This window comes from Actinia tenebrosa, unplaced genomic scaffold (assembly GCF_029948245.1).
Source record: "Actinia tenebrosa isolate PJP-AT-01 unplaced genomic scaffold, QUT_ActTen_1.0 PGA_scaffold4__44_contigs__length_22323623, whole genome shotgun sequence".
Taxonomy (NCBI): Eukaryota; Metazoa; Cnidaria; class Anthozoa; order Actiniaria; family Actiniidae; genus Actinia; species Actinia tenebrosa.
The window spans coordinates 1397064-1420221 of NW_028292581.1; the positions used below are offsets into that span (position 1 = coordinate 1397064).

Here is a 23158-nt window from a genome sequence, read left to right on the forward strand (position 1 = left end):
TGTTGTGACGTATGAAGAGGCATTTATGGTTATTTGTTGTTCCTCGTAACTCGAAACACCGGCTTCTATGTGAAAACTAACTTGCAATAATTTCGATAAGAGCAATGGGAAAAACAATGACGCATTCCAAATTTTATTTATGTGTGCCAGTAATGTTTTGTATCTTAAATGATTACTCCTCATACGTCACAGCATTAGCATATGGCATAGAAAAACCTTTATAATTTCAAGGAGCCGCACTCAAACTATGAAATATTTTCGGGTTATTCCACATCTTACCCCATGTAGAATCAATACTAAGAATATTGATAGATGTGTTGATCATCACAGTGAATGAGCGATCTAAGCGAACGCTGTAAAGAAAGACTTGAAAAAATGATTTCAAGCTTCAACGGAAATCGAACCCATGACCTCCGCGATGCCGGTGCGATGCTCTACCAACTGAGCTATGAAGCCAATTCTGTTTGCGAGCGGTCATTTTTGTTGGGTTCATCAAGCCACTATATGTAATAAGTGTGAATATTGAATGGGTAGAACTGTGGTGAAATAATGATAGATGTGTTGATCATCACAGTGAATGAGCGATCTAAGCGAACGCTGTAAGGAAAGACTTGAAAAAATGATTTCAAGCTTCAACGGGAATCGAACCCATGACCTCCGCGATGTTGATGGAAAGTTGATGATTGTATTTTGATGATTTGGTATTGGGCTACCTGTGGCGAAGTAGACTGGCAACCAGTATCCCATAAGCCTTTTCAAGTCGTGTTATTTGGCGGGAAATTTTGGAGCGAAAAACAGAAACATTTAGCTGCATATTCTTCCATTTTTAGTTCATTTTTAAACGAAAAACACCATCAAAACCTCAAATTTCAACCCGGTGTAGTGACTAACATGTCTGCTGTTGTCAAACCTATGAGATTCGCTCATAGTGAAGGACATACTGATGTTTGCTACGACCAAACTGGACAGTAAGTAAAATAGTTTGTTTTTCTTGGCCAAAAGTACAATCTTAATGGACCTCTTAAACTTTTGGATTTTATTTGAGTTTAAGTTCAAGTTTAAGTTCATTTGAACCTAGAAATATGACAAGTATCATATACTCACTTTGAAATGATTCAGGTAATTTTTAAATTGAAACCTCTATAAATGATAGCGCTAACCTATCTAATAATAAAGACCCTATCCAAGACAATATCATGGAAATCGTATACCTTTTTAAAACCAAAATCCAGAAAACCTGTATCATATATATGCCATATCTTTTTGTGGGTTTTGGAAATTTGATATAAAAAATAATGATAAACTCTTTATTTTTTTTTTTAGTTTGAATTTTTTTCTCTGATCGTATTGATTGGTTTGCAGGCATTTGTTGACTTGTGGTTCTGATGGAGACATTCGTATCTATAACGGCTTTGATGATAGTGACCCTGTATCTATACAAGCTGGGGAGAATGTCACAATGGTTGCAGTAAAGGTTGGTAATACTGAGATAAATAGATTTTGTTACAACAAGACCAGCATGCTAAATTCAATAATATGCAGACTGCATATTATTATTGAACAACATACTCTCCCCCTCCCCCTCCCCCTCCCCCTCCCCCTCCCCCTCCCCCCAGGAAATATACAGTATATACCCCTCTGGAATTTTCAGTACAATTCCCTAAGAAATACATGAATACTTTTGTAACAATATAATACAGTATACAAATACACATTCTTGATTTTTTTCCCTATATAATAATACTACTCGATTCTACAGGATAACAGAATATTTGCCACACCAGATAATTTTGCTGTGCAAGCCTTCACTTTCCCTGAGGTATTATAATAATTATCATTAATGCTTTAATAGTCCCCTTCACAGTTCCCTGCACCATCTTAAAAGGTAGCTGTGGATTTGCATTTAAGCAAGACAAACAGTGACCTTGCAATGATAGAGACTTTTTTTAAACGCCTTGGACATTATTCACAGGTCTCTATCATTGCAAGCTCACTGTTTGTCTTGCTTTGATGCAAATACACAGCTACCTTTAAGATGGCATAGGGAACTGTGAAGGGGACTATTATTTTAATAGCGATCTAGTTTTAAAGTGTATAATGGTATAATTTTTTTAATGCACTTGTGTACGGTATATGCACGAACGATGATCTTGAAAATAATACCTATACTTTTCCAGGGTTCACCTGATGGTATTTTGACCAGATTTCCTTCTACTGTCAATCATATGTGTGTCAATCAAGCTGGGACTCTTCTCGCTGCTGGCTCCAGGTTAGCAGTGCTATTTCCTTGAGTATTATAATTTTTCTTCAAAAACAAATTTTATTCTTGTAAGAATAGACCATTAGAGCCAGCACATGACATCTGTGCTTGCTAGTAGTATTATTAGTATGCTTAACTATTAATATTTTAAAATAATATTTTATGTTTTTATATAATATTATATAATCAATATACTATGTTTATATTTAGTGACTTCTCCATCAAAGTTGTCACCCTAGAAGATAACAGTCAAAAGTCATTCAAAGGTCATGCAGCACCTGTACTGGCAGTCGCGCTGGATCCTCAGGACATGTACCTGGTCAGCAATAATTAGTACTTTTTTAAGTGACAATTTTTTTAGTACCTGTGATATACTGTTTGCGCTAGTATTCTCATTGAATTAATTTGCAAATCTAGGATTTTGAATGATGTTTTTAATAAACACCAAAACTGCACATGCCACAGGTGAATTTTTTAAGGTCAGGGAAGCTCCTCTAGAAAGGTCAATTTAGCAGTGTAATTTAACCAATAGCAGTCTAATTATTGCTATAATTTTTGATCTTGTCCAATTTTTCATGCAGGCTTCATCTAGCTGTGATGGTACTGTCAAGATATGGAAAATGGAAAACCAAGTATGTATTATTATTATTATTATTACGCCAGCATGACAATATTCACTATAGGGTTAAACCCTCACTTAAAAAGTGATGTAAAACTTCTTGATTACTCTTCTTGCAATTATTGATATTCCTCCTAAAAGTGATTGATTAAAAAAAACTATTTGAAAAACTGAGGAATACCATAGCTGTAATTTCTTGGTGAGAGCTAAAATTTTGCTTTTTTATTTAGGCTGTTGTAAAGACTATGAATATTTTGCCCAAGGTCAATGATACCAGGTAACGATATATATTCCATGGAAAGATATAATACTTATTCTCCTTGTATTGTATACATATTTTGCAAAAAGCCAACTTCATCTGATCTATTGGTAATATTTTATATTTAGTGCGTTCAAAACATGTAGAATTGGCTGGCAGCCAGGAAATGGAAAGGTAAGTGCAATATCACAGCAAATAATTATTGCAAGTGTACTGTATGCACATATGAATAAATATTGCATTGAAAAGGCTTTTATTTTCATCACTGAACTGGTGTTTAAAAAATTCTATTTGATTTATAGTACATTGCTGTTCCTGTTGAGAAAGAAATCCAGGTAAATTATTGTATTTATTCATTCATTCATTCATTCATCCATATAATTATTTATTTATTTATTTGTGTATTTATTTATTTATACATTTATTTATTTGTGTATTTATTTATTTATCCATTTATTTATCCATTTATTTATTTATTTGTGTATTTATTTATTTGTGTATTTATTTGTTTAGTTATCCATTTATTTATCCATTTATTTATTTATCCTTTTATTTATTTATTTATCCATTTATTTATTCATCCATTTATTTATTTACTTATTTATTTACTTATTTATTTATTTAACCAATATCCCTAACTTACCCCAACCATCCTTCCCTCTATGTCATTTACCTCTCTTCATTCATACACTCTTCCTTTCTTTCATCAATCCATTTAATCCCTCCCTATATTTTTTTTGGCTACAATATCTCTCCCTCTTGTGTTTCCTTTGTCCATCTATCAAGCTCAAATCATCCCTTAATTCCTATTCATCAATGGAAGATAATAACCATTTATAGGTTTAACACCAACAAATAATAAGTACTTTTTTACAGATATATGAAAGAGACAGTTGGAATTTGTCTTTCACTTTGAACAAAGAAGGTCACACTGAGGTAACATCATTCTCCAAATATTTTCATCAACTTACTTTATTACGTGACACAGTTTAGGATTCCATTTTCAATGTAGCATTCTGTGCATCGTGCTATTACAAGCCTTATTTTCAAGATTAAATGGCTGGTGGTACTAAACTACTTGTTGCTAATGCCTTCTTTCTCATATCAGCTTCCCCCCCCCCCCCCCCCCCCCCTTATGCAATAGCGCTAAAGTGTTACAATGCTACACCTCTACACCCGCTACAAAAATATGCCACATGTGACTGACTTGTACTCATTAAAATACATACCTGGGTTTAGAGAGATACTTAGAACTAGTAGGACCCTAAGAATACAATATAAGTGGATAATCAAATGAACATATAATCAACAAAAAATGAGATCACCAGTACTTTACTGACTTTGTTTTAAAGTTCTTGGTTTTTTAAATCCTCAGATTGTGTCTATGGTGAGTTGGTCACCCTGTGGTTCTTATTTAGCAAGTACTAGTTTAGATGGTCAAATTATGATATGGAGTATTACAACACAAACAGTTCTGGAAAGGTACATTATTCCATGTATTGTTGTTGCTATGATATTTTTACCTAGCTACCTATCTTAACCATGTATCCATCCATCCATCCATTTATCCATCCATCCATCCATCCATCCATCCATCCATCCATCCATCCATCCATCCATCCATCCATCCATCCATTCAGAATCAAGTTTGGTGTAGTGGTAGTGCCCTCACCTCCCATACCTGGGGTCTAGGGTTAGTCTCTGGGATCACTGCATCATATGTGAGCAGTTTGTTGGGCCTCTCCGTTGAAGCAAGGGTTTTTATCTACCCATTTATCTACCCATCCATCTTATCCATCTTATCCATCTATCTTACTCATCCATCCACTTAACCATCCATCAATCTAATCAATCCATTCACCCGTTCAAACAATCATTAACCCATTCAAACAATCATTCATCCATTCAAATAATCATTCACCCATTCAAATAATCATTCACCCATTCAAACAATCATTCACCCATTCAAACAATCATTCACCCATTCAAACAATCATTCACCCATTCAAACAATCATTCACCCATTCAAACAATCATTCATCCATTCAAACAATCATTCACCCATTCAAATAATCATTCACCCATTCAAACAATCATTCACCCATTCAAATAATCATTCACCCATTCAAACAATCATTCACCCATTCAAATAATCATTCACCCATTCAAACAATCATTCACCCATTCAAATAATCATTCACCCATTCAAACAATCATTCACCCATTCAAACAATCATTCATCCATTCAAACAATCATTCGTCCCACTGTTCCATTTCTATAATAACTCGTCCATCTCACCTATATACACTGTACTTCACAACCAATCATCCCATTCATCCCACCATCCATACTTCTATCCATCCCTTTCAGTGTTTCAATCATTCAAACTATTTTCTTTAAAACTATTCTAACCCCTGTCATAATTATTTGCTTCTTGTAACAGAGTTCAACATGAAAACAAGTTTCCAATCACTGGTATTGCCTGGAATCCTTCAGGTACTAAAGAAATTGCTTACACGGACAACCAGGTAACTAGCAAAAAAAATGCATACATTTATTATTGTTGCCATGTTCACTGATGTTACAGTCAATTCCTTTGGCCAAATCCACAACCCCAATGAAAGAATAATTTTCTCTAGCTGTAATTAAAATCCCTAACCAGGACAGGTAGCAGTCTTCAAATCTCAAATAGTGTGATAAGCTGCTATGTTTCTTGATTATAGTCACAATAACACAAGATTACCCTACATTTTTGCATCAAAACTTAAATATTCACAAATGCCAACAGTAAAGTAAAGAATGCACAATTTCAGCTATAAAACCACTTTGAAATTCCACAAACCTTTAATGGAACATGTGAATATTCTACAGAAAATCAAGGCTAGCCCTGAGCAACAGAGTATTTAAAACTAGACTAATATTCCACGGGTTGTCCACCTTAGTGCCTCAGATCTCAACACTGATAGATTTTAGATGTAACGACTCTGGCATAATGAATTGATATGAAAAATACCAGATAAATTAAAGATACTGATAGATCCATTACTACCAATAATCCTGCTTTACAAATATATAAACCTGAGTGTGTAACCTTGTGTGACATTTTATTTGATTCTTCCAAATCAGGGACAGTTTGGTATAATTGAGAATATTTCTACCAAGTCTACAGTAACAAAGCCTTCAGGATCAGAGGTACTGTGCATATACATGCCTATAACTATTGTGATCTTACTGTAGTACTTAGACCAGGGTTCACGCTGCTCCTGGAATTCCTGGAAAACTTTTGGAATTTTGAACATTTCTTGCAGGACCCTGGAAAACTCATTGAAAAATTTTATTTGACATCCCATGGCCAAGATTGAAAATATCATAGCTCAATCCCTGATTTACAGAATTCACTTCACTTGTCAATCAAGACCCACCAAAAAATGATTGAGACTAATGTGATGTGGGTCTCAGGGCCCTGATTGAGAATATAGCTCAATACCTGATTTACAGAATTCACCTAACTTACTAATCGACGCCCAGCAAACAATGATTGGGACTCGAATATGATCAGTTATATGGGTCCCAGGGCCCAGGTGGAAAATATAGCTCAATCCCTGATTTACAGAATTCACCTAACTTACTGGTCGACGCCCAGCAAACAATGATTGGGACTCAAATATGATCAGTTATATGGGTCCCAGGGCCCAGGTGGAAAATATAGCCCAATCCCTGATTTACAGAATTCACCTAACTTACTGGTCGATGCCCAGCAAACAATGATTGGGACTAGAATAGGATCAGTTATATAAGTCCCAGGGTCCCAAATCATAGCTCAATCCCTGATTTACTCCCTAATTGCTGAACAGGGTACTGTGAAGGCCAGTGGTGAGAATGGTTACATGGATGATGCCATGATGGCTACAGCAGTGGCAGATTATGAAAGTGATAATGACTCATTAGTAGCAACTAAAAGACGCCGTGTTAAACAAAACTTGATAGATGATGAGGCTGAAGATGATGATGATGATGAAGATGATGAATTCAAAGGTAATAAGAACCATCTAACTAATTTTAACCATGTCTTTCATTATTTTATTCTCATGGGATGACTGCAAAGTATTGATTGATTTTTAACAGAAATTAGAAAATTAAAGGCTCAGTTGGCTGCTCCGTTGGACTTTGATGACGCTAGTAATGATGTTAATGCTGATACTGCCAGTGAAGTCTCTGTAAAAAAGGTTAGATCACACTCTCTATTCATTCTTCTTTGGTCTGTTCTTGTGCATGTATATGAGGAACACTGGGTACTAGTGCAACATTGTAAATCGTAGCAAAGATATATGCAATATAGAGGCTCTTTTCTATCTTGTTTAATCTGATAACCATTTTTGAAACAGAATGCATAATATTATGTAACAGTGTTCATTTTTTATAACTGATCATAAATCAATCCCTTTTTCCTCCAGCCTGCAGTAGTCCATGTACCTGTTCTCCCTTCACTACAGCAACCATTCCAACCAGCCTCCACTCCTTCTCATTTGATGCATCGCTTTATGGCAAGTCAAATTCTTTTCAGATTTACTCAACACTCCACTCAGAAATAGTGAGAAGGGCAAGAGTAAAAAACATTCGCTGACCTTGTTAAATGTTATCCTTTGGATCCATAACTCTGGGTTGATCTAAATGTATATTGGGAGGTGGCTAACTCACAGTTGAAAAAGTGTGTTAGGAAATCTGGAGAACCCAGAAAAAACCCTTGCTTCAAGGGAGAGGCCCAACAAACTGCTCACATATGATGCAATCCCTGAGACTAACCCTAGACCCCAGGTATGGGAAGTGAGGGCACTACCACTACACCAACCTTGATTCTGAATGGATGGATGGATGGATGGAAAGAAGGATGGGAATGAAGATGAATGGACAGTTGGATGGTTGGATGGCTTTGGATGGATGGATGGATGATGGATGGCTTTGGATGGATGGATGGATGTTGGATGGCTTTGGATGGATGGATGGATGATGGATGGCTTTGGATGGATAAATGGATGGATAGATGATGGATGACGTATGATGGATGGATGGGTGGGTGGATGGGTGGAGGGATGAATGGATGGCGTTGAATGGATGGGTGGATGGATGGATGGATTGGTGGATGGATGGATGGATTGGTGGGTGGATGGGTGGGTGGGTGGATGGATAGATAAATGAATGGATGAATGAATGAAATCTCTTTGTCACTGTATATCGTAGGTGTGGAACTCAGTGGGTATAGTAAGATGTCACACAGAGGAAGATGACCTATCAACCATTGAGGTTGAGTTCCATGATGCAAGTACTCACCATCCCTTACATCTCACTAATCATCTTAACCACACCATGGCTGCGTTGTCTTCTAGTGCTGTACTACTGGCATGCAAATCACAAGATGATATGAAAAGGTATGGCAATAATGTTGATGATAGAGGTAGTGGTGTGGTGGTTGAAGGTTTTACTACTAATCGATTTTTTGACAACAATGATGGTGATTAACTACTCATCCAGTTTTTTTACATTGCCCATCATTTGCTATATCATCTCAATAGATTTGTTAACATTGCACGCGCACACACTTTCCGTTGCATCATTCCTATCTAAAATAATGGTTATTGTAATCTGTATTTCATAAATAAAAAAAAACTTGCTTGCTGTGCTGTGTGTTGTTATAAAGCACTTGGGGATTGGCAGAACACTGGAAAAGTGTCAAGAAGCACTCCGCTACACGTCATGCTTCTCCTAACACTTCTCTCATGTTCTGCCAATGCCCACGTGCTTTATGACTGCACACAGCACGCGCGCGCGTTTTCTATTTCTTCATTTCATAATGAGTTCATTATTAATAATCATAATGATTATTACTGTTGACTCTTGTTACTACAAGAAAGTACTGACTCATTTTGTATTATTTCTAACAAAAACTTTTCATAGTGGCATGTCAACTAAAGTTACTTTATTTGCAGTAAACTTGTCTGTCTCCACTTTGGAAGTTGGGACAGTTCAAAGGAATGGGTTGTTGATCTTCCAAGTAAAGAAGAGATAGAGGTAAATTATTGATGTTCTTTGTTGTTTACTATGATTTGGGATGCAATGCATTTTCTCATAGAGTTTTAACTCTAGTTCCCACTGTTTTGAAGGCAACTGATAATGCAAACAAGAATGATCTTTTCTGATAGGCTTATCACGTATCACTTTTACATAATTGAGTGGGTGGGGGGATGGAAAGATTGATGTATGCTTGGCTGAGTGGTAGCTAGATAAATAGACAGACAGACAGTTAAAAGAAATATCTTGTTGAAAATAGTAATATTCTTAAATCATTTGTTCCTGATATCAGGTAATTGCTGTGGGACAAAACTGGGCAGCGGTGGCCACTAACAAGTTCCATATTCGTATCTTCACACTGACGGGTGTCCAGCTGTCCCTTATTAGTGTCCCTGGTCCAGTGGTTTCAATGTCAGGTCACAACAGCCAGCTTATTGTAGCCTATCATGCTGGGAACCCTTTACCCAATGAACAATCTCTTGGATTCAAGCTTTTTGACTTGAGCACTCAACAGCAGATTGTTGCAGATCAAAGAATACCTCTCAGTAGGAAAGCAACTTTAAGCTGGATTGGGTAAGTAATGATCAGCTGATGATGGTGGTTGTCATGATGGAGTTATGATGATGGTGTCGACAGTAATGATGATGGTGATAATAATAATAAATAATAATATTTATTTATAAAGCGCAAATACAAATCTGTTCTAAGCGCTAGTAAACAAACGACAAAGACAACGACAAAATAAAAGATGGTGGTGATTGTCACGATGGGGTTATAATGATGGTGTTGATGGTGATGATGGTAGTAATAATGATGGTGATGATGGTAATGATGATGGTGGTGATTGTCATAATTGAAGTAATGATGATGGAGTTAAGGGTGATGATGGTGATGATGGTAATGATGATGGTGGTGATTGTCATAATCAAAGTTATGATGATGGAGTTAATGGTGATGGTAATGATGATGGTGGTGGTTGTCATGATCAGGTTATGGTTTTGACGGTGATGGTGGTAATGGTGGTGGTAATAATGTGTCAATTCGTTTTTGAGTTCATAAACCATTGCGTTGTGTGTTTTTGTGTGTAGCTTTTTGGAGCAACTCTTTTAAATTAATTGTGTTAGCTATTATTTTGGTGAACAGGTAACACCAAATGAGGTTCCTTTTAACCCATTTCTGTGACAGAAAAACTATTTCCCTTTGTAATAATTGTATTTGTTTGTCAGGTTTTCTGATGAAGGAACACCAGTAGTAGTAGATTCAGTGGGTATTGTCAGGTTTCTCAACCGCTCATTTGGTTGTACTTGGACCCCAGTCTTGGATACCAAGAGTCAGGTAATGGAGAAGCGTTATTGGCGCTAATATACTGTGAATGATTCATGTCATAGACCACCCACACCATAAGAAGTGACATAATTTTTCAAGTATTTTCAGGTTTCCAAAAGACACCAACATCATTTAGCACCATGAAATTGTTCTGTCTTTTCTAATACCACAGAAAGCACATTCTTAAACTGTTCCTTGTAAATTACGGCATCAACATTTGATTCTCTGAAAACACTGATCAAGTTCTGTGATTAATATTACTCTAAATCAAACGAGTTACTTATTCCATTGTTTCGGGGTTTTTTTTCAGTTAAAGAACAAGTCTGATAATTATTGGGTGGTTGGACTGGAAGAGAGAGCTAGACAAATAAGGTAAAATAAATAATAACATGGGTTTGTGCTTCATATATTCTTCTACCATCTCTATGTCCAGCTGAACCCTTCTCAGTTACCTAATTCTTACTTAATTTGGCGCGTCTTTAATTTCGCGATTGTAAAAAATTGCGAAGTTAAAGCCGCGCGAATGAAAGTCCTTGCGAATTTACGCACTTGAAATTTTAAAAATTACTATGGTAAAAATTTTGAATCACAAAAAACTTGATAAATATGATCAACGACATGTACAGCTTAAGTATCAACATAACCGATATTGTTAGTGGCTCAATGAAACTTCCACCAGAAGATCCCTTCAAAGACCTTGATCTTTAGGAACATTGTGGACTCTAGGAAAATATGGGCACCTAATATTAACTTTTTCCATTCTTTTTGAAAAAGTTGAAGTTCAGATTTTTTAAAAAAGAAAATGATGTTGACAACGCTTTCGCGAAATTTTTAAAGGCCAATAAATCGCGAAAATAAAGCCTCGCAAAATATTGTCTCGCCAAAATCGCGATATCAAGTACGCGCGAAATCCTCTACAAATAAGGTACTTTATATTCACTGAGCAAGTCAAGGACTTTTTATGGACAAATTCAGAACAGAATGTGCGTTCGTCCTTGTATTTAGTTTGTCTGGGAAAGTTTGTATGTAAATGTTGTGTAAGCATTTCTTGTTTCATTTTATAATCTTTTTCTTGTGATCGCAGGTGCATATTGTGCAAAGGATCCTCGTTTCCCCCTACGTTGCCACGCCCTATCCAGGCTGTGTTACCCCTTCAGCTTCCCCTTTGTGAAATGTCAACAGACAAGGGCGAGAAAGAGGTGAGAACTTTGTCTGATGTACCTAGAGTTCAGCCATGAAATATTTCTATTAGGGAATGAACCGCGTTTTTTACCTTGAGGGAGGCTGGTTGATTCGCAGTAAACTTTTTAAAAATTGTTGTAGCCCTCCTCCTTCCGCTCAGTAGGAAATGTATGACCCTCCTATTAAGTCAACAAGGAAACATTTTTTGAAAATAAAAAGGTTTGTCCCTTCGCAAAATGTTCCTCCCCTCTGAAGCCCTAGACCTCACCAATAAAAAAACGTACTTTCCCTTAGACAATGGTAAAAGAAATTTTGTGTGACCTGACGAGAACGCTAACTCCTAAAGAACTGGATGTCTCTAAGACTTATAGTTTTATAAATCTTACGATTGCTTGGGGTCGATCAGCTGCATAAATCTCATGAGCATCACTGTCCTCCATTCTAAAATTACAAGCGACGGAAATGACAACTATTGGTTGCAGCCCCAAAACGATTTGTTTTCTTTAATTGAGATTTTTTCCTTTCTGCAGGAAAATTGGATGAAGTCCAAGTTGATGTCTTACAGCTACAAGCACTGCGCAGAGAATGGATTTGAGTTTGATGAGGAAGAAGCCCAACAAGCAGAAACCTACCAGATACAAACACTCATGAAAATGTTCGCTGTAAGTTTGTCTTTTTGCCTTTGTCAATATATTTTGTTGCTAAAAACATACTGGAACCAAAAATTTCTTCTCCTATCCCCCCTCCCACACGATTCGCTCGGTGGAAATCAGGAAAACAAGGGGTGAAGAGGTATTTTACGTTCCCCTCCCCCCCCCCCCCCCCCCCATCTCATGTCTTCCCCGTTATTCAAGGGTTTTTCTTCGGATTCTCTAGTTTTCTTTTTACCGCAAAATCCTTAACTCCTATTCAATCTGTTATATAGCACGCCCTAAAGCTTTTGCCCAACGACCTGAACTCCTTTTTTTTTTCCAGCTGGCTTGCAAAAGTGATCGAGAGTTTCGTGCCTTCGATATCTGTGAACTTCTTCCAAACCAACGCTCAGTAAGTATCTTGTAATGACCGTATACTTAATCAAAGCTCATGGTTCTCCTAAGTTAAACGCCTTGAAACTCCTGCGTGGAGTTTGAAATTCATTGGCAGCGTACTTTAAAAAATACTCGAACTCAATGGTCAATACTCAAACAGTCAACTTCCTAAAGAACACGGACCAAGATCCGCCGAAACGTTAAAAAAACACAACCAAATCACAGAGAAACAAACCCGAGAAGATAAACATAAATAATTTAGAAAACACAAGACATTTTGACGTAGCAATCGGGAAAGATATCAATTCATTGGAAAGGTTCCTGTACGGGTATCATATCAAAATTGCGCCAAAATTCAGATAGAGTTCTCATTTTGTATCATAGTTACGGATACATACTGTTAAGTATCGAAAACCAAGCAAAAAAATATCAGTACTAATCGGATTCTTTCCGGCGCTTCGATAAACGTTTGTTCTGATCGGATAACATTTTGAAAGGGACGATGACATCTAGACCGCTTTTCAACTTAGCGAATCACCGCTTGGTCTTATTCTCTTGAAGGTGGGGTGAGTGATTCCACTTGTTCGGCTTTTTTTGGTCAGTTTTGGCCCCCCTGTGGGAAGACATCGGACCACTCGATTCTAGCCACTCAATCCCAGAGCTCTGTATAATTCTTACTGCGCATGCTCGCGAAATGCTAGATTTTTCAATCAATCATCGCGAGATATATTCTAACCAATCACAACTCTTGAAATTCCAAGGCTTCCCAAAGTCTCTGACATTGCGTCGAGCATGCGCAGTAAGAGCGATAGGACTCTGGGGTCGACAGTGGGTTGTAGCTACGGCATGTAGCCACCATACCTGGTAATGATGTGAGTGATTCATAATATTTGCTGTTTCAGGTTAGCCTTGCTATCAAATATGCTGCTGGCATCCGAAAAATGAACCTGGCTGAGCGTTTGAACGAATTAGCTCGACGTAAAGCCGAAGAGGAGGAAGAAGCACTAGAAAATGAATTCGATACCCAGTATGAGATGCAGCAACATGATTGGAGAAGCGCACCAAGGAGCCTTCCAAAGAAGGCTACTAAACCAAGAGTAAGGGAGCAAAGAGAAGAAGATGAGGACGAAATGGAAGACGAAAATGATCAAGATGAGTATGCTGAGGACGAAGATGATGACTCCATGACAATCAATGGTGAGTTATAACATTAATTGTTACTGACGACAAAACAAGACTACTAAACCACGCTCTGGTGATTCGTTTGGTAAAGTAAGCTTCTTCGAAGTTGAATTGCGCGATAACCGTACTGGTAACAAGAAGGACGCGCGCTGAAACATAGGGCTGTTAAGGGGCGCCATTTTTTCAATATAAATCGGACAGCTCTGCAAACTCTTAAAAAACAGACCGAAAATCAAAGTAAATGTGACTCGATTCAAAAATAAAACCTGTAAAACGAAAAAGGCGTATGGCGCCCCCGTCTCAGAAAGGCTCATTGCCCCGCATCAAGCTAAGTTGAGGGGGACATTGGGGTTGTGGTGTTAGCTTTTATTTCGCGCGGTGATTTCGTGTTTTTTTTTTTTTGAATGGGGGTGATCTCAAACTTGGCGATGTACGGCGTTATTGAACGTGCGGTGTCTGGTGAAACGATCTGATTGATTGCGGTGTCCTGTTCAAGATAAATGTCAAAGTAGTTGTACTTGTTAACTTTTACGTTGACCGGTGTTTTGTTGATTTTTCGTGCGATGAATTGGTGATTTCGTGTGTTGTTGTTTTTTTTTTTTTGTGGTGTTGCGGTGATCGAGACCACCCAATGTCCCCTTCTAAATTTCCAAGTATTAGAGAGAGACATGTAAAAAAATTTTATTAAATAATTTGGTGACCGGAATATGGACCGCTTGCTTTGTATACGATACACCTCCAAGCCCTGTCATACTTAGTCTGCGTAGCGCCCCTCAATAATTGTGGATTTAGGATTTGGAGAAGGACTACACAGGCTAGGCCATACTTGCTCCAAATGTTTATTTATCACCAAGCGAAGCTTTATCTATCCACTTTGTTCTTGTTTTTAGATAAGAGAAAATCAAGGCATTCGAGTGCCAGTGACGATGGAAAACCAAATCCCCTACTACAAAAAATATCCAAACCATCCAAGTCGACTAGTTCGCCCTCTCTCAGCTCATCTCAGGGCCGTTCAAATCCTTTCAAAGTCCTCAGCCCAAGCAAAAGATCAAGAGGAGGAAAGAGCTTCTTAGAAAGTGTTGAACAAGAACAAAAAGCAGCAACTGAAGCCACCAAAAATAAACAACGTATGTCATTGTTGTGCCTGACTGGAAGGGTGGGGGGGGAGGGGGGGGAAATAACTCAGTCACTGACTCGGCAGGGCGGGAAAAGAGAACCGATAGTTAAGAAGCACCACTCCTCTCTCAAGTCTCCAACGCCCCGCTACTGCTTATTTTGATTCTTTTGCTGAAGACGAGATTAATGTAGATTCATTGTATTTGTGGGCTATTTGTTGTATTCTTGGGGTTCAACCACATGACTCAAAATCTCTCGAGATATAAATAACTGAAATAAATGAAACAGCCGTCATGTTGGTTGATCATTAACAAGAGAAGCTAATGAAGAATGCGTTGTTATCCTCAACCAACATGGCGGCTTTGACGTAACATGCACCCTAAGGTTCGACATCTGAAAATAGTGGTAGTTAAATTTATCCAGAGCCATTTCTTTGCAGAGACGGATGCTGGCTAAGGTAAAAAATGGCTTCTGACTAAGCGATTTACTAAGTTAAATAAAAGAAAAGGATGGAATAGTCGGCCGATGGGAGGGTGGTAGTCTCAGGTTTAATCAACATGATAATGCTATCGTGGTTCCATCGATAAATCGCCGGTTTAATGCCAACAAATTTTGTTGTTGTTTTTAGCATCCGTAGCTAGGAAGAATAACAAAAAGAAAGCAACGAAAACAGCTAAGCAGATGACCTTACTGAGCCCGACTACAAAACCAGATGAACCTGCTGAAAAGGACGACAAAACAGATGAAAAACCAGATGAGAAACCAGCAAATACTAAGTACGTGCACTGCAAAGGCAATCAACATCCCAACCCTCTCCCCTCGGGGGGAAGCTGTTTCCTTTGAGTCGCTCGGGCAAACAAAAGACACTGGCCTTGAGGCGCATGAAATCTGTAAGATTAAATAGAAGTATTAAAACAAATCAGCTAAAATGTAATCCACTTTGGCATAATATATATTAAATTATTTCAACCTACGTGTCATTCCCTGACAGAGTGAAATTTATATATTGTTGTATCAGTGTGTGGTGGTAAAACGCTTGCCTCTCACCTCTGAGGTCTGCGGGCCTCGGAATTTCAAAACCCTTCCAGGCAAACCTTTAGGAAACATAGCCAAGACCCATTGATTTATCTTTACTAGACTCTATCACTATTACAAATAGTAGCATATATAGTTCCTATATATTATTATGTAAATTAATTTTCTCTATTACTTGAATACATAGAAAATCTGGTTTCACGTTTTGGCTGGAAGAGAATCGTCCTATTATCGCAGAAGAAAACAAAGACGCATCTGATGGAGAATTGATTAAGCTATCAATGAAACGATGGAAAAGTCTCTCTAATGAAGAGAAGAAAACGTGGAATGACAGAGCCTCCGGGCACGGACAAGATTCTGATGATAAAAAACGAAAACGGGAAAATACTGAAAATGATGAGAATGAAAATGTGAACGAAGCTGTTATCACCAAAACTGCCAAGAAAATCAAAGCTGCTGGAGAAAATAACGTCAGTTCCAAGCTGGCAGGCTTTGCATATTCAAAAAGTTAAGAAAAAGCATTTTTTAAAATTTTGTTCTAAATAACTACATCGTATATTGTTGATATCAAAATTGTCAAACATCGAAAGTTTTTATTTCAATAAACAGATATTACAGTAAATTATTCAAAGAAAAAAGAACAAAGAAAGTGATTAAACCCTTTCACAGGGAGCCCGGCTTTGGAATTTGTACATGAATGAATAAATAAATCAAGTGCTTTGGAATCAGTGATAGATTGTGGCAATTCTACTTTCTTGTAAAATCCTGAATTTAGAATCTAAAAATCACAATAGATTCAACTTTTACTGTTTTCTTTTTTACAACGTCAACAATCCTACACTTTTCATAGATTTTAAGAATAAATTCCAATAATTAGAAAAGGTACCTTCAGTTTTTATTCAATAAAAAAGTAGGAACTTTAGTGTTTTATCTAATTAATGGATGTGATGAAGTTTCCTATCTTTTCTCAAGTTTCGCCCTTTAAAGGAAATTCGGAAAGCAGATAAAAAGTACCTTTCTGTCGTTTTGCGAGCTGAAAAACGAAAGTACCAAAAGGTACCTTTTTCTAACGCACTGGTCACTTATTACATAATTATTGATTCTACTAATTGAAAAAGCAATTAAATGCTAAATGACGCTATCACATGTTTATTTATAATTGATATTACTATTGGCTAACAGTTTCATGCCAATTCCAAATTATGATTTCCCCGCTGAAAAGTCACGTGACTACTACTAATTATGTGACATTAATTAAAAATAGTTCGTTCAAAGCCTTATCCCGTCAAAGGCGTCAGCATCATACGAGGCGGTAGAAAGGAAAACCCAACATACTAACAAATAAGTGAAGAGCTTAAAAGAGCTTTACTCGAGGACCAAAGAGGATTTTTACCGCATTTTTTAAATTCTGGCGGGAAGTGCTAATTTATTTAACTGTTTTGGCGGAAATTACTTGCAATGTTAAGGAAACCACGGGATAAGGCTTTGAACGAGCTATTTTGGGCTATCCTTGGAACTTTTTTAATTGCCTATCGGCATATATGGGATCATATATGGAAAGTTACTGAAAAAGCCATCCCTTTTTATAGTTTTCGACTTTTTATATTGTGGGTTTAATAAACAGTACCTTTATACTCGATTTCCTACAATTGTGGAAATGCTTGAAAAAGGTACCTTTTTTGGCTTTTAACTTTTTGTGGTTGAAGACAGAAAACGAAAATAAATAGTATTTAAAATAAGTAATATTTAAAAAAGTATTAACAATAAACTTAAAGCAAATTCCTGTGAATTTTTCTATAATAAAGTGACCTTTTTTCCTGGGCGTCATTGATATACAACTATGTACGGGGAAAAAGGATTTTTTAAATTTTAGATGCTTTTTCAACCTCTAAATCCCGAAAACTAGCTAACTTAGAGAAATCCTTTGATCTGGGTGATGAAAATTTCGCGAAAGTAGAATTGCCACAATCTGTCACTGATTCTTTGGGTTTCTTGGTATATAGTATTGAGATTTGAAACAAGACGCCATGATGAATAAATCAATAAAGTACTTTGGGTTTCCTGTGTTCAGATTTGAAACAAGACGCTGATACCTAAGCACCAACGCCAAGCTCATCTACTGTGATGAGTTTAAATGTGGTAGTAATCGTTCTACCAGTAACTTGATAGCAGATTAACGTAACGCATCAATGTAACGCACGCCCTAGTAAATGGCTAGTAAATGGCTAGAGAGTGCGTTACACTAATGCAACCAAAAAAAGCAGAACCAAAAAAAAAAGGAGATAGATAGGGGGGTGCACGTGCACCCTGTGCTCCCCCCTGGTTACGACCCTGGCTATGAAGTTACTGGTAGTACAACGTATCAGCGTCTTGTTACAAACCTCAACACAGGAAACCCAAAGTACTGTATTGATTTATGTATTCATGTAGGGAATTTTGCGAATGCTGGCCAAAAAAATCGCGGGCTTCTACATAAAAGCGCCAATTTGTTTACTTTTTGACAACCTCGTTCCCAGGGCTCTCTCGGCCCGACTCCAAAACAAAATGGCGGTCGTCGGGGAGAAGGGAATTGGATCATGGAGAAGGGTCTTCTTGAATTTGTCTACTTGTCTTCTCCTCGACGACCGCCATTTTTTTTTTTGAGTCGGGCCGAGAGGGCCCTGGGAACGTGTTTGACTTTTCGAAGGATTCGTAGTGAAAGGTGATTTTATTCAGATATTTTCCGTAGAAAACTTGCAGGAAATGGAGGATTTTCGCTGAAATCAAATCTGATGCATTAGTTCTACCCTATAAAAGGTGCAAAAAGACTTTTTTCTCGCTGTAAGATTTTTTTTTAACTTCGATCATATCACTAGTGGCTTTGATGGAGCCATTTATAGCAGCACATAGTACTAGTCTTGGCTCAAACAACATCTAAAAAAAGAAATCAAAACCTTTTTGGAGGATTTCTTGAATTACATACTGATCAAGTACATCTAGTCTACCAAATGTCTTATGAGTCACGACGATGTTTGAATGTCCCAACGCTTATCAATGCATTTTACCTGGTCATGGAAAAAGTTTGGCTAAGCCTTGAAAAACTCGAAGTTTGGTCACTTTAAAAAAAGGAGAAAGGTTAGTAACTGCATTGCATTTGAAATAGCGCTTTGATTTTGACTGAGGGTAGGTGGGTCCACTTCCGCTTTCATCATCGTACAAATTGGTCGAAAATTCTTCCATGGTTTTCTCTCAAGGTTTACATGTTGTTATAACATCCTCCTTGGTGCCTCCCCTCCCTCTATGGTTTTTTTTATTTTTATTATTGTCGTTGTTAGTGGACCCACCTACCCTACCTTCCGCTTTCATCATCGTACAAATTGGTCGAAAATTCTTCCATGGTTTTCTCTCAAGGTTTACATGTTGTTATAACACCCTCCTTGGTGCCTCCCCTCCCTCTATGGTTTTTTTTATTATTGTCGTTGTTAGTGGACCCATCTACCCTCGGTCCGCCTAATCTTCACCTCCCCCTGTCTACAGGATATTTTTCCAAAGTTCGTTTTCAGAGTACAAAATCAAAATTTCGAAAAGTCATTTCAAATATTTATTTTAATTTTTAATTTTTGAATTCGGAAATTGAAAATTGACATTGATGAGATAATATTCGAATTTTGACATGATCATAAAAAATGAAAATTCAAAAATCAGGCAAATTTCATATGTCCAATTCACGCCAACTAAATTGAAAAGCTCTTTGTGGAGTGTTATACGGACCCGAACCCTCCAAAAAATTTCTTTCTTTTTACTTTTCTTTACGTATTCAGTGATTACATTTCCCCGGATAACGAGGGACAATTCGAATTTTTTTGAAAGTGGTGTAGCTTAAAATAACCGAACCCTCCAAAAAATTTCTTTCTTTTTACTTTTCTTTACGTATTCAGTGATTAAGAGGCAGTCTCTGTAAAAGCGGCCCACTGCATTTCGGGTCAGAAAATAGTTTTCCCTCAAACTTTTACCATAGAAAGGTAATTACTAGTAAGTAATGAAAATGAATTTATTTTCTCGAAATTCATCAAAATGATTTTTTTACAGCGCATAAATCCTGGACCACCGTTATCGCTAAATTTGCATTTATTATCGATTGAAAATTGCCCATATTCAAGTCGTCACTGCTCGCAAAATATTAAACGCTTGAACAAACTATTATTTTTCCTGACTTTCACATTCATTCTAGTGTCAAAAACAAGCAAAATTTTAAATGTTAAGCAAAAGGGAAAAAAGGAGAAAAATAAATATTCATACCCATTTGACGGCTTTTTGAAATCAAGACAAATATAAAACCCCCCCTCACTAAAAAGCTTTTTTCTCCCAAGTCCAGAACGGGTTACTGAAGTTTTTTACTTTAATCTACTCATCAAAGGTTGATAAAAGTGGATTCATGAAAACATTTTGCGCTTTTTATGTATCTTCTTCACAGCAACCTCGGACTTTTTCGTGTTTTTACCAAAATGTCTCATGAAATATGCAAATTAAGTACTGAAATAAACTATAACTAACCATTATTACTTGCTTGAATTTTACTATATCCGGTGTTAACACACTAAATATGATCTTATTTTCCATTTTAAACTACTTTGAAGTAAAATCGTCTCCAAAAAATACGTTATGATGGCGTTTGACGCGGTATATGAACTGTTTTGAAGTTTATGCAAATTACTTATTGATAATGTAAACTAATTTTTCTAAATTATATTTTTCAAAACTATTTTTTTTCTCTTATTGTCTTGAAATAACTTAAAAACTTGTCAAAAAGCATCTATTTTAATATATCTGATCTTCTTAAACGGCCCAAACTAAGGGAAATAATCAAAACGCAATTTATCTACCACGACGAAATGAACAACTTAGTTCAAAACAAGTGATTTTAATAAGACGAAGTCCAAGATTTTAGTTAATTTGGTAAAAATGTCCGTATTCAATTAATTTAGATATACCAAAGCGAAAAAGGTCCCATAAAATACAATGTTATGATGCGTTTGGCGAGGTATATGAACTGTTTTGAAGTTTATGCAAATTACTTATTGATAATGTAACTAATTTTTCTAAATTATATTTTTCAAAACTGTATTTCTTTTCTTTTATTGTCTTGAAATAACTTAAAAACTTGTCAAAAAGCATCTATTTTAATATATCTGATCTTAAACGGCCCAAACTATAAAGGAAAATAGTCAAAATACAATTTATCTACCACGACGTAATGAACAACGTAGTTCAAAACAAGTGATTTTAATAATACGAAATCCAAGATTTTTGTTAATTTGGTAAAAATGTCCGTATTCAATTAATTTAGATATGCCCAAGCGAACGTTTAGAAAATTTTCTCTGTGTAATCGCGCCTAAAGACGATTCGCCTCCTCCGTCCGCCCTTCCTACCCCTCCCCTCAAAGCGCTGCTACGCAGACTATCTAAACGTTCGCTTGGACATATCGAAATTTTAATTGAATGTCAACTTTTGGAGCTCTTGTAGCCTGGTTCTCCATGTCGTGTTAAAGAGAGGCATGCCTTAGTGGGTCGCCAAGGCTATAAATTTTCCAGGGCTAAAGTGATGCTTTTCGCAAACTTTCATATATTTTGCTACGAAGTTGTCTTTAGGCGCGATTACGCGGAGCAATATTGCGCTGTTGTACCACCGTTGCGAGTCAACATGTAAGCTCGTGCTAAATAAGGGATGGACCATTAGAGACAGGCATTTTGGTTGCATGATATTTATTCTTTTGGGCTCAACCCTTGCACGTTATTTTTTTGCGTACAGTTAGATATTTTTGCTTGCTCGATATTTTTTGGGGGGATTTGATTTGCGCAACCCCCATCAACTAACTAGTGGCCCGTCCTTAAGATCCCGCTTTATCAGGTGTTGTTTTGATAGATCCCTGAATAGCTCTTGAATCGCGCATCTTGCAAAACCCCCCAGGAAATTGTAAAAAGCAAGACATTTTTACGAAATTAACTAAAATCTTGGACGTAATTGATCACTTGTCTTTAACCATAAAGTTGTTTATTCCGTCGTGGTAGATAAATTGTATTTTGACTATTTTTGTTAGTGGGGGTCGTTTTACAGAGAAGATCAGATATATTAAACTATGTGCCCCTGGTAAGTTTTTAAGTTATTTCAAGATAGTAAAAGAAAAAAAATACAGTTTTGAAAATTACATTTTAGATTAATTTGCACAAGAGAAAATGAACTAAGAGATGGAATTCACCCTATATAGCGTTGCAACCATCATGTGCACAGTTTGATGCTATTTTTAAACCATTTGTTTTTCTGCACGTGCATTTACTGCGCGCGCTCTACGCTGTTTGTTTGTTACGCTGTTTGCTTCCGTTTTTGGGGTTTTCCCGTTATTTCGACTCTGCATATGAATGTGCACGTCGAAAGCTTGGCAAATACGACAGGAAATTGAAACAGTAATTTGTTCAACTTTCTGGAGTATTTTTTACATTTATTTTCCAAAGCATTTTCCTACATCGTCATCTTCAGGGCAGATTTAAACATTCGAACATAATAAAAGCACAAGAAAACGTTAGCAAACAGCGTAGAGCGCGCGCGTACTATGCGCGTGCAGAAAATCAATGCAAACGATGAAATAAATGATATCATTGGGTAATATTTTTAGAATAGATTCTAAATATTGCATCAAAGTGTGCAGATAATGGGGCACGGGGATTCCTTCTCTTAGTTCAATTGTCATGGTTTGCATTATCAATAAGTAATTTGCATAAACTTCAAAACAGTTCATATACCTCGCCAAACGCATCATAACATTGTATTTTATGGGGCCTTTTTCGCTTGGGCATATCTAAATTAATTGAATACGGACATTTTTACCAAATTAACTAAAATCTTGGACTTCGTCTTATTAAAATCACTTGTTTTGAACTAAGTTGTTCATTTCGTCGTGGTAGATAAATTGCGTTTTGATTATTTCCCTTAGTTTGGGCCGTTTAAGAAGATCAGATATATTAAAATAGATGCTTTTTGACAAGTTTTTAAGTTATTTCAAGACAATAAGAGAAAAAAAATAGTTTTGAAAAATATAATTTAGAAAAA

The 23158-nt window shown here is 36.7% G+C and overlaps 1 protein-coding gene across 1 annotated transcript; it reads left to right on the plus strand.

Moving 5' to 3' along the window:
• The first annotated feature begins 801 nt into the window (after nt 1-801).
• On the plus strand, nt 802-16802 carry LOC116288655 (WD repeat and HMG-box DNA-binding protein 1). Its single transcript, XM_031695482.2, has 28 exons — nt 802-968; nt 1363-1474; nt 1760-1819; nt 2178-2269; nt 2471-2579; nt 2842-2892; nt 3110-3156; nt 3267-3312; nt 3441-3473; nt 4015-4074; nt 4514-4620; nt 5583-5667; nt 6266-6331; nt 6994-7174; nt 7265-7365; nt 7594-7683; nt 8378-8565; nt 9124-9205; nt 9498-9778; nt 10432-10540; nt 10842-10903; nt 11616-11730; nt 12244-12375; nt 12689-12757; nt 13644-13938; nt 14814-15050; nt 15668-15815; nt 16262-16802. Exons 1-28 carry the CDS (start codon nt 892-894, stop codon nt 16584-16586), a joined length of 3360 nt encoding a protein of 1119 aa, XP_031551342.1. The 5' UTR covers nt 802-891; the 3' UTR covers nt 16587-16802.
• The last annotated feature ends 6356 nt before the right edge of the window (nt 16803-23158 follow it).

Bases quoted from the DNA above. Each gene is read 5' to 3' on its own strand.
- LOC116288655 (XM_031695482.2), top strand. From the start codon at position 892: ATGTCTGCTGTTGTCAAACCTATGAGATTCGCTCATAGTGAAGGACAT. The intron at 2,580-2,841 runs GTCAGCAATAAT...TTTTTCATGCAG, and splicing joins ATCCTCAGGACATGTACCTG to GCTTCATCTAGCTGTGATGG. The intron at 7,684-8,377 runs GCAAGTCAAATT...TGTATATCGTAG, and splicing joins ATTTGATGCATCGCTTTATG to GTGTGGAACTCAGTGGGTAT.